The sequence below is a fragment of the Berghia stephanieae genome, chromosome 13 (genome assembly GCF_034508935.2).
Source record: "Berghia stephanieae isolate SIO BIC M18660-M18661 chromosome 13, UCSD_Bste_1.3, whole genome shotgun sequence".
In the NCBI taxonomy this organism is placed as follows: domain Eukaryota; kingdom Metazoa; phylum Mollusca; class Gastropoda; order Nudibranchia; family Aeolidiidae; genus Berghia; species Berghia stephanieae.
In genome coordinates, this window is record NC_088372.1 from 18154345 (window position 1) to 18167264 (window position 12920).

Below are 12920 nucleotides of genomic sequence, written 5' to 3' on the forward strand. Positions count from 1 at the left end.
AAAAAAATACATATGCACTAACAGACAATTAATTACATGACAACAGTGATATTGTGCAAAGACTCAGGTAAATTTAATAAACAAACTCAGAAACCTAAGTTACTTACATACGCACACACCCACGCGCGCGCGCACACACACACACACACACACACACCACACAAACTCTCACACAGACACAATCTCGCACACACATATACACACTGGCGCACGTGTAAAACATAAAAAATTTAATGTTGATACATCGATTGCTTCTTGTTGATTGAATCTTTAATTATTTCGTTAACACAAAATGCTTTTTCATTTTAACAATGCGAATGAATAACATATTGACGAAAGCACGAAGGGACGAAAGATTGGGGGAACGGGGGTTAACGACGGTTCATTTCCGTCAAAATAATAATATTATTTCATCCACTGACAATCTAGAATGTATTGTTACCTTGATCTGATTTCTTCTGTTGATACCATAACAAGAACCTTGACACAACAATGGGAGAATGAAAAATGATAGTATGGTGTACCATTTATTACTATTATGTCGTAGCAAGAGTTGCTCTAATCAGTTCAAGTTATAGTAGATAAATAAAAGGCAAAGGTCAGTTCAGTTCAGTAACTAAGTAACTAAGGCTTACTGGCTTACTCTTACTTCAGTCCAGTAAATAAACGTACCCAGAGCATACTGTTACAGGTTCTGTATTGAATTGTACGTTGTCTCTAGTCACTATTGAAGTGCCAAACACACTATTACAATCATGCACACATTGATCTCGACTCATGTCCACGTCACGTATCTTGGCCAGAGTGAGTTGTGCAGACTCGGACAGCTTTAGAATTAGAAGGCTTAGCTTACTTATGGCTATGAAGCATGGGGTTCCCTGCCGGGTCAAGTCCTCATCATACAATTTAATTATTTTAGAGATTATCAAAATTAAAAGAATGACAAGATGACGATTTTAAGGGACAGTGTTTTTTTTTTTTTTTTTCAATCTCAAGTTTTGTAATCCATCAGTAATTGAAATTGACAAGTGGCAGATTTCACAACTGACTTCCATTTTTGATTACTAAATTAATAATAGAAGTCTAAATTTTTTATGTGAGTTTGACTAGGTCTAAACTTTTTTGGTCTCTTGACTAATGTTGTAGTCAATCGTTCATCGTCTTCTTTTTGTTATGACTATATTTCAGGAAATTAGAGATTAGCAAATTTACTTTTGCTTTATAATTCATAATGTGTCAGTATCTAGTGTGTTCCTCCACACGTCTTTTTACTTCTAAAACAGAAATCTGACTTGTGAATGCAAAACCTTTTTCCTCCATTCACATTTCATTTGCATAATCCAGATCATGTTCTGAGGTTTTAGCTGAACCATCAATAAAAATGTCTTTGTAATTTCACTATTAGTTGAGGGGCTATGTTGTCTAGTGGTATGACATTCACCTTTTGATCAGAAGGTTCAAGGTTCAAGTCCCCCTCTGAGTGGTGCATAGTTTGAGTCCTTGGAAAAGGCTCTTTACTAATATTCTCTCATCATCCATTAACAGCATTGTCTCTGAAAAAAATTGTAATTTCGCCTCACACCACAGGCATCATGTCTCGTTCTACATGTTAAGTGTTGCTGTTGGCTAGGAACCCCTTGTAAAGTGCTATGAGCACGTTTTGTGGATATTGCACTATATTAAAGCTCAAGTTTATTAGACTAAATTTGCCAATCACTACTTTGAGGATAGATCTGAAGCAGATGGTGTTGTGACCTGGTGGTACTGGTACAAGACATGTAGCATGTAGAAAAAGCAGATATTCACAAAGCAGTGCTTGCTCTCATATATTTTAGTAATAGCCAAGAAGCTCAAATAAGTAACGGCAACACGATGTTAACCACAGCATAATCACAACTGAATTGCCTTTTTATTCATCAAGTCTCATTTATATAATATATACAAGGGACATAACCAAGAGAGGGAGTATGTGGGAAGGAAAGTATTGGATATATATACAGTTAGCGGGAAAGAGGAAAAAGGAATGCCCAAAGACTAGATGGTTGGATAGGGTAAAGGACGATATAGAAAAGCTGGGCCTGGAGGAGGATGATGCTCTGAACCGAGATGCATGGAGATGTGGCATTCATTATGGCAACCCTGCAAAATGCGGGATAACCTGAAAGAAGAAGAAGATATACAAGGAACATAACCAATACAAACATTCATATATAGTAAAAAGTAAAATTTGTGTAACGGTATCACGAGTGTGATGAAATACCGTACAAAGAGGTGGATGGTCTCAGTCGCAGAGTCGACTTGGGTTCCGAACCGTAACCGTTCTGTGGAGGTGCTCAAATAGAGATAGAGTAGGAAATAGTAATGATGATAGCTGATTTCATGTAAAGTAAAAGGCAGCTGAGAGACCATGATTTCATGTGGCCAGTTGCGGCCATGTCTCTCAGCTGTTCTAGGAGTAGTAGTGTAAAGAAAATGAAGATCAGAGATTTCATGTGATGAGCATACACAGTCCAGTGGTTCAGATCCTTCGTCAACCCCGATTCCTCGACCACCCACATAAAGAAAGTTCTGTTGAAAAGAGTGAACGTCAGAAGACTATTATTCGATTTTGGAATTTTTATTGAATAAAGCAATACTACTCAAAATATGAAACATGCACGATGTATAATAGCAATGTGGACCCCAGAGAAAGCACCTACATCACAACAGTATCAATGATGGGGAATGCGTTGTAAAAATGAGAATTCCCATCATGGGTGTTTGACATGTTAAAATAAAATGACAATAAAGCACAAAATGAAATATACGAGTATAAAAATCAATGAGTTGTTGCATGTGAAAATGTGGCATCATAATAATATTCATACAAATTATCGGGTACAGAAGCAAATTTGTTATAACGCATATACATAAATAACCAGTGTGCGAGTTTGCTTATTTGTAAATAAAAATGAAGATATTGGAATAACATCAATATCATAATATAATGAAATTAAGTATGCATTTTGAAGGCATGGCCCAATCTAAGGAAAGTAAATGTATCTTTTAAAGTTTACTGTAATAGGAGAAATTAATATCTCAATAAAAAAAATGTATCAACCGACACAGAGTACAATCTATCAATGAAAACAATAATAATAATAATACTCTGCTAAGTTATCAGAGCTACCTGTATGGTCAGAGAACACACACACTTACACACACACACTACTAGAGCATCACGGCTTGCCGCGTTAGACACACACACACAATGGATGGGCTATACACACACACACACACTGATGCTAGCCTATAGTAATAATGATATCATTCTATTACACTTGGATTATCTACACTCATGACAGATGGTTTGTTTCTTTGATACTCCATCTACCAGTTAAGCTTCTAGAACCTAATAGAATAGATTGTCATTTGTTGTGTTGTAAGCATCTCATTTTTTTCTCTTGCGCTGCACTGCTTCTGAAGCATGAGTTTTTTTCTGTTTGCCTTGAGATGACTCTAAACTCTAAAGATAATATCCCTCTCATATTGAATTAAGTGATTTTTGATTTATTAGGAATTACTTATTATCTCTCTAATCCTTAAAACATACATTTTTATATTCATCTTTTCAGGATCGCTCTTAAGATTGGGCAGGCCTGATGCAGCAATTATAAAGGTCAGACTGTCTGATGACTGTGATTGTTATCTGATGGAGGGATGTGGTATCACATGGAGAGGACTCAGGAAACATATCGACTCTCAGACCAGCTCATAAGAGCTATCGGCAAAGGAAAGTTGCATGACAGGGAAGAGGACATCAATTCCTTGATTGAAAAAGGTTTTAACTCTCTACTTACCAGCCATTTTCAGAATTTTCCCTAAACTTCACACCCAACTAACACAAAAATATATTTTTTATCACTCAAACACAATAGCAATAAAGTTCTTGCGATACATAATTTCTGTAGCAAAACATGCTCTACACCACACTGTTCATGTCCTTGCATGGAACTAATGAGTCGCTTGGGAACATGAAGCCATTCTTCCATCAGAGCTCGCTCACATTGGTGATGGGTGTGTATTTCATGGTTTATGTATACACAGTGACCAAATTCCTCCCATAAATGTTTGATTGGTCACATGTCAGGGGAGTACGGTGGCCAATCTAACAGGTGGAGGTCCTGCTGCCAAACTTATGCCAAGGTATTTTGAGTGATGTGAGGATGAGCGTTATTCTGCTGAAAAATGCCACAGCCTTTTATTCACCTCAAATATAGGGATGATATTGACATAATGATCTCATCCATCTAGGTCTATGTGGTAACATGTGCTGGTAGTAAAAGAATAACATAGTGAGTGATTATTCACAACACCAACACAAGACTGCCAAATAACATTATCGTAGCAGTTGAATTTCATGAACTATTTTTTTAGCATTGATGATTGATGACAAAATATTTTGTTCGAGAGATGTTCGAGGAAATTAAGCATGTGTACAACGAAATTATGTGCTGTACATCTCTCCTGCTATTCTATATATAAAAATGACACACATGTTTTGTTTTGATTTTTGTCACAACCAGGTGCAGATATAAATCGTCGTCATGGCACGTTATTACCATTACAGTACGCATGCTGTCTTGGAGATTGGCATGTATTGGAACTTCTTATACAGCGTGGGGCAAAGGTGACTAACCTGTTTGTTTGGTGAGGGGTGGGGGGGGGGGGGGAGATGTTTTTTGTTCTTTGATTTTTCTATTTTGTTGTTGTTGTTGTTTTGGGGTTCGTTTTTTTTTTTTAATTCGAAATTTTGATAGTATTTCATCATTTCTGGATCATATTGGTGCTACATAAAATCGGTTTTGATGGGGCCATACCTGCCTTATCCTGCTTTTACCCTCGATTCTCTCAATTTAGTTTTTAGGCTTTGAAAATACTGACTAGATTTTTTGAAAATCTCATTTTCTCCTTGATGGCTTGTTATCCATTATAGGGATAAAGAAAATTACCCATAATGTCCTAATATGTTTTCCTTTTGTAATACATATATACCAAATTTATTAATATGTGTAATTTTTCATTATATATTATATGATAATACAAGAATTATGGGTATCAAGAAAAACAGAGCTCAATTTGTTGTCTATTTTATAAATAATATTGAAAGCTACTGAGTGCCATGATATGGGAAATACCGAAAGTTATTTCTAATAACTTTGATCATCAATCAAAGATATTTTCAAAAAACTGAGGATAAATAAAGTAGATTAGGTTGTGTGCAGGATCCTTTGCCCATGATTTGAAAAAAGATCTCATTTACCACATGGACGATAGCTGTTTTGGTGGAGTGATTTTCATACTGAAATAGTTATTTCATTTTTTCTATTTATAAGATACTCTATCTTTAACAGGTGAATGAACCAGATGGCTATAACCGCACTGCTCTTCACTATGCAGCTGAACAAGATGAACGTTGTGTTCGCATTTTACTTGAGGTATTACTATCCATCATTATTTATCTTTTTAACTAACCTTTTTTTTTTTCCTTTTTTTACATTTTTTGTTGTTTTGTTTTTTTTTTGTTTTTTGTTGTTTACTCATCAGTACTGATGGTTTTCCTCAGATCCACAGAAGTCCTCTTTTAAAAAAAAAATTATATACATTTTTTGTTACCATTAGCACTGCCTAATCATGACATTTTTGTGCTTCACCTGTCAAGCAAATATCACAATGATTATTATAACTATGGTCCCTCATAGCTCTGTGAGTGCGGCACTCACAATTAAAGGGTGTTATAAAAGTCTTGGAAGCTGTAAGGTTTTCTCTAAGCCCTCTATACACTCTGCAGTGATTAAGAAGCTGGGTGAGCTAGATCTAATAGAGGTCATGTTGTGATTGGTGAATATCCTATGAAAAAGGAAGAAAACAATTGTTACTATCCTAGTGCTGGCGTTTTTGTGCAGCTATGTATTCTTGTATAACACTCGCATTCATACTAGAATGTCCTAGGTTCGAGGCCCGCTTTGAGCGGCGCATAGTTATATTCCTTGAAAAGACTCTTTACTCACATTCTGTCTCCGTACTCAGGTTTAAAATGAATACCTGGCCAGTTAACAATGTTGTATCGGTCGGTAAAAATATTGTAATATCATCTAGCAGACGTTGTCTTGTCATACATATGTTAATGAATGTTGTTATTGGCGAGGATCCCTTGTAAAGCGCTTTGAGTTTGTTGAGTAAAGTATTTTTAATTTTTAAATGGCATTTTGTTGTTTATGTTGTGAGCAATAAATAAATTTTTAAAAGGCTTTTTGTATTGTACTTAAGTCAAGGCTCTCATTACAGTCTTGTCAATTGAAAACAGATTTTTGGAAAGAATTTAAATAATTTACTTTTGTTGCCCCTGGCAGATCTGTGGTGGGGGGGGGGGGGGGTCATTTTTTTGTTTTTTTGGGGGGGTTATTTTACTGTACTGTTTTCAAAAATGTATTTTATATAAATACTGGACGGGAAGGGGCGGGGTGGGGGGAGGTATAGGGTTTAAGGCAGGATACAGTAAGTATTTCATGATTATTGAACATTATTCTCATAAATTTACCTTCAGAATGGTGCCTTGCCAGACATAGGAGATGGTAATGGCGACACTGCTCTTCATTGGGCTGCCTATAAAAACAATACATTATGTGTGCAAAGACTTTTGCAACACAGGGCCAATGTGAACGCAGTGGATCTCAACAATGACACACCTATCAGCTGGGCTGCCAGGAAAGGTATATTATAAGAGTAATGTGATTTCAACACATTGCTATAACCATGACACATCTCAAAAAAGTAGTCCTTCCAAATCTTAAGGCGTGTGAAGCCAGAGTTTAGTCCAGTTTATGTCGTAGTTTTAAAGAAACAGCAAGACGTGATAGTCACCCTTTACATAACAAGCTAGTTTATCCATTTTCAAACCTGCCAGATCTAATGGACCCAGCAACCCAACCACTCTTGGGTGCGCAGAAGAAATTAAACGATGTACTAAATTACTCTTCTGACTCACTGATTTGAACTGACATGGTGGCTTGTTTTTTTTAAATATCCCAAATTTTGCAAGCTAAAAACAGCAAAATTTGCAAAAGTTTGCGATTGATTTTAGTTCATGAAAGAGAAAGGATTTGTTTGTTTTTAAGGGTTTCACTGCACTTTCAACAAATGTAAGATCATATCAGCGCCAGTAAAAAGGAAGAAAATAAGATAGTAAAAAAGAAACTACTCTTGACTAATTTTCTTTCTTTTTCTACATGATCTATCAAATTAAAAGAAAAAAAAATTCGTCTTTTTAACCATTTAAAAAAAAAAATTTATTATTGTTGTTTTGTTTTGTTTTTCTTAAAAAAACTCTCGAAATTTTCAAAAAAAGATATTGCAGATTTTGCGACCACAAGCGATGCAAATAACTGTCATGCCAGTTTGAACCCTTAGACCCAGTTTAAGATGTGCTGTGTGTTCGTGACTGTATTATACACCATCACAATACACATGACTTACTGATCTCTTGGTGGGTCTTTTGTGTTGCTATGTGATATAGTGGTATGACACTCGCTCTTCTATCAGAGGGTCATCTGTTCGAGATCTGCTCTGAGCAGTGCATAGTTGAGTCCTTGAAAAGACTTTACTCCCATTGTATTCAGGTGTAAAATGAGTGCCTGGCCATTAACAGCTTTGTCTCTGCCCAAATAAAAAAATGTAAATCGTCTAACGGGCATCATGTCTCGTCCTACATGTTATATGTTGATCTTATTAAAGCTAAAGGTTTTGAAGTCTCAGACGAGACTCACCAGTATAGTTTATTGCTAGAGAGGATATTCACTAGAGACCAACCAAGCCCAAGTGCGTAATCAGTTTCAATTTATAAGGCATGTTACAAGACTTGGTTGATTTTGAATGGATTTGTCAAATAAAAGTCATCTTCTTTCAAAATTTTACAGTGTTTTATAATCTGATGCAAACACGACTTGAGGAAATGTGTAGCTCTGATTGTAGTAGCATTGTAAAACGGATAAGGAACCCTATAAAACACCTTAAAAATCGACACATACTATTCTTTTCTATGTTAAATGTGGGGGCCCAATAGGTCGATTGGTAGAGCACTAGCTTCACACTTAAAGGGACCAAGGTCGATCCATGGTGCAGTCGAGATTTTTTAAAATTACCCCCCTACTATCTACCCAGAAGTGAATGAGTAGCTGAGTATTATTTAGACCTGGTGGAAAGTACTTTGCAATAAACTAGCGTCCTATCCAAAGGATAGCAATACGACAATTGCTATTGTCTCTGGCTCTGTGGGCTGAATGGCTCTGAAGACTATTACTATGCTAATGTACACCATCCGTGAATCGAGATCAATATTGTAAAGAGATGTGAATAGAAAAAAAAAGAATCCAACTCATCATCATTATGATTTTTATTTTTTTAAGGAAATTTGGATGTCATTCAAGTTCTCCTGAATTATAATGCTGATATTGACATACGTAATGTATATGGACAAACAGCCCTGAAGAAATCTGCTGCTGTACAGGTGATCTGATAATAATAATACTAATAATGATAATAATTATAACGATGACAAAATAATAATAATTATAATAATAATAATGGGGGTCTCGATAGCTCAGTTGGTTGAGGACTCGCTTCACAATCAAAGGGACTGAGATCGATCCCAGGTTCAAGTCAAGATTTTTTTTCTGTCCATCCAGCTGAGTGATTGGTAGCTGAGTCGGTTAGATCTGACGGAAATCCTTTGCGATAGACTAGCATCCTATCCAAAGGGTAGCAAGCAATTGCTATTGTTCATTTCATGCTGTAGAAACCGAGATGAACTCCAGCTCCATAGACCTAATGGCTCTGAAGGACTAGATTTAGTGATAGTGATAATGGGAATTAACTGATAATCACTGACAAACCTCTCACATATTTATATCTTTTGGGGTTTTTTTTGCTTTTTTGTTTGTTTGTTTTTTTGTTTTTTTTTTCGGGGGGGGGGGGGGGGGGTGATGGACAAATTTGGTCATATTTTGAATTTCTTATCTAGATTCTGATTTTTTAAGCTAAATTTTGGAGAACTGAATGGATATCAAAGTGGTGAATCATATGGATGACTTTTTTTAAATTCTGCTTTTTGGGGCAATACAATTTTTTTTCATCAAATTTAGAGGAGGAAGGTGTAAGGGGTTTGGGGAGGGGGGAGGTTGGTTTGGTTTTTTTGTTTGGTTTTTTATTGTAGTATAGATATATAGGTCGGCCATGAAAATAGAAAATCTCAAAACTTTCATATGCTTAAAGTAGAAGTTTCTCGCCCAAAGATGTTTGTTCTACATGCTGTATTTTATTCTTTAATTAAATCGCCATTAGATATTTTATATTCATTCACTTTCATTCTGCCTCTCATATTTTTTTCATACTTTGTCTTTACTTTTGTAAAAATCAAGCAACACGAGGTATGCCCACACATCTGATGGATGAATCACATTCCAGAAAATCACTTTTTTCTCACATTATCCCTCTCAAGCATGATTCAAATAAGTTCACACCTATAATCTGTAACTGAAATTCATGGAGGGTTGGTTCATAAAGTATGCCTAGCAGAGAACTTTTGTGCGCAGCACTGAAAATTGTCCCTCTGTCACTAATGGGGGTAGTAAGAATGGCTTTTGAAGATATTGAAAATGGTGGAAAACAAGAAAATGTTTTGAATTATTGTTTTATTTTTTTAATGTAGATTTTTGTGCTTTAACTCTCTCCTTACCAACTATAGGAAAATCGTCACATTCGTTACGATACAACCAACATTTTTCTTAAAATTTCGTTTGTACATTATGAAATTTAAAGAAAATGAACAGTGTGTTGTAGAGCATGTTTTACTAAAGAAATTATGTACCGCAAGAACTTACCTCTATTGTGTTTGAGTGATAAAAAATCTGTTTTTGTGTTAGTTGGGTTCGAAGTTTTTGGGAAAATCCTGAAAATGGCTGGTAAGGAGAGAGTTAAGATGACTGGTAAAATTAAAATTGCCCAGAGTTTTTTGGTTTATATTTTTTATTTTTTCATGAATATGTTGTATTTTTCAGGCGAGCGGTTTGAACAATGAAGAAGATGATGCTTGTTTGGAGTTGCTCATAAAAGCGTCGGGACAATTTGACCTGACAAATCTGAAAGGGGAACTGTTACCGGTAATGGCTCGGGATAACCGGCTCAATGAAATTCTTTACCCCCTTGTCAACTCACCACGATCTCTTCTAGAACAGTGCAGGAGGCGGATACGACACAGTATTGGCCAGAATTACCTGCCAGATGTCATTTCAGAGCTTCCTCTACCTAGGAAATTACAGGAATTTCTTTTGTTGAAAAATAGAGATTTCGAAGTTTTGTTATTTACACAGCCAGAAAAAAAATGAATAGTTATAATTATAATCTTTATCAAAGTACTTGGGAAAGGAGGGGAAATTTAATGCAAACAATGCCCTAATGATATTGTTCATAATAGGTGATATAGCTGCTACAGTTTCTGACCCTAAAGACTGAAGAGGGCTTCGGTGTTCTCTTTCGCTGTTCTTCTCTTCCCCTATACCTGCTGTCTCCTTACATGACTCCAGTAGACACGAAACTGTCCCTGAAGAGCTTGGATGCCCCAAGGCTGTCACTCAATCATCTGTTATCCCCCTTACTCTTGGTCCGGCATATCATTGTTCGGAAAATAAGATGATATACTTTTGCTCAGGTCCTGGCCAGGGTCCTTTGCTAAACTGAAGAAGCGGAATCCACTTTTATTGGGTTACCTATATTTATTTTTTCTTGTAAATCATGCTTTATTTTATCAAATGCCTTAAGTATATATTTTATCAAAGTCTCGATCTATTGGGGTTTTTTTGTTTGTTTGTTTCAGGTTTTTTTTTAGCAAATATGATTTTTGTGGTGTTGTGCAATTGGCATTTTATAAAAGATCCAAATATCAGATTTAACACAGAGGTTCATTGCTGCTGGACTCGAGTTTTTATTCTTTATTTTCTCTTTTATCTTAATTTTTGTATAACATATAAATGTTGCTATATATGGTGTTTAATCAATGTACGTCATTACGGTGAGTTTTTATTACTAATGATATATAATGGGGAAATTTGGATTTTTCGTCGCGGGCTGTGTATTGTGCATTGTCAGATGACAGCCATAACCTAATTTTCTTGATTTGAAATCTTAACACACAGTGTTTGTTACTATTTATTGTGTCTTAGATATTTCTCTGAAAACAGTACAATTTATCCTCAGATTTATTTTCTACAAATTGGAATTTTTTCCCCCCATAGATATTCAGATTACATTGGAATCTGCATAAAGTCAACACTCTTAAAGTCAACTTCTGCTTAAAGTCAACAGCTCTTGTTAGTCCCAAATGTTCTGTTCTTTATCTCATCATCATCATAGCTTGTCACTCCACCAACACCAAACTCACTCCACAGCATCTGTGGAGCAAACTCTTTATCTTCGTGTGTTCCATTGTTACTGCGGCTATGTGGTCTAGTGGTATGACACTCGCTTTCGGATCGGAAGGTCCTGGGTTCGAGCCTTGCATTCGGCACATAGTTGAGTCCTTGGAAAAGGCTCTTTACTCACATTCTCTCTCACCGTACTCAGGTGTAAAATGAGTACCTGGCCGTTAACAGCGTTGTCTAGGTTCGAAAAAATTGTAACAACGCCTAACAGGCTTCATGTCCCGTCCTACATGTTAAATGTTGCTGTTGACCAGGGACCCCTTGTAAAGCGCTTTGAGCACATTTAGTGGATTTTGCGCTATATAAAAAAGCTCATTATTATTTTATCATCATAGGTTGTCGCTCCAACACCGAACTCACGCCACAGCATCTGTGGAGCAGACTCTTTATCTAAGTATGTTCCATTGTTACTGAATAAAGTCAACCAATCTTTCTGGTACGGTGGTGTTGGTGGCTTCATCAGGTTTCCACTGTATTTGCTGATTGTGGCAGGTCTACCTTTATAGTTCTCGTTTTTCATCTCTTTCTTATACTTCTTGTTTATTTCTCAGCATGCTGTTGGTGAAAGTTACCACCAAAAAGAATTTTTTTTTATTTGAGCTATTATATAGCGCTCTATCCACTAAACATGCTCAAAGTGCTTTACAAGAGGTTCCTGGCCAACAGCAACACTTAATATTTAGGACGGGACATGACGCCTGTTAGGCAATATTACATTTTTTTTTCTGACAGAGACAACGCTGTTAACGATGAGGTACTCATTTTACACACACTTAGTACGGTGAGAGAATGTGAGTAAAGAGCCTTTTCCAAGGACTCAACTATGCGCTGAGCAAGGCTCGAACCCAGGACCTTTCTATCCAAACACAAGTGTCATACATCTAGACCACATAGCCACACTGTAGGATCTTCTGTATCTCCCTTTATCTATTGCTTTCTTTCTGTGTCCTGATGTGAGGTGACTGTGTTTTGTAAACCACTGACGGTAGAATTTTCTTTGAGTTTGAGGTAAATATTATTTGAATGTAGTTGAATGAGTGTCTGTATGGCTGAAAGATATCAGCATTTTGCTCCGCGGATATAATGTATGTAATCAGTGTCAGTTCATGTTAATTATAAAACTTTATTTACTGTATAAATATTTCATGTTTGAAAAATGTCGCATTCGAAATAAAACTTTTAAAAATCGAGAAATTTTGTGTGGTTTTAATTTTGTAAAATAAATTTCCCAGATATGTACACTACACTCAAGCATGGTGTCTTCGAACTTGTCAAGACATAAAATGAAGGTGGAGGAAACGGAGTCTTGCCAAAACGACTTGATGGGGGAAAAAAAAACAGGGGGGGGGGGGGGGGGGGTCGAGGAAACAGTCTTGCCAAACGACTTGATGGGGGAAAAAAAGGTGG

General features: G+C 36.3%; 1 protein-coding gene across 2 annotated transcripts; it reads left to right on the top strand.

Moving 5' to 3' along the window:
• Positions 1-350: 350 nt before the first annotated feature.
• Positions 351-12707, top strand: LOC144958579 (ankyrin repeat and SOCS box protein 8-like). 2 transcript variants are annotated; one of them, XM_078890652.1, is made up of 7 exons: positions 351-513; positions 3615-3820; positions 4566-4669; positions 5394-5477; positions 6587-6752; positions 8445-8545; positions 10095-12707. In XM_078890652.1, the coding sequence occupies exons 2-7, from the start codon at positions 3700-3702 to the stop codon at positions 10419-10421; spliced, it is 903 nt and encodes a 300-aa protein (XP_078746778.1). In that variant the 5' UTR covers positions 351-513; positions 3615-3699; the 3' UTR covers positions 10422-12707. The 2 variants fall into 2 exon arrangements, with proteins under 2 accessions (XP_078746778.1, XP_078746777.1); XM_078890651.1 differs by having other exon boundaries at positions 474-598.
• Positions 12708-12920: the final 213 nt, after the last annotated feature.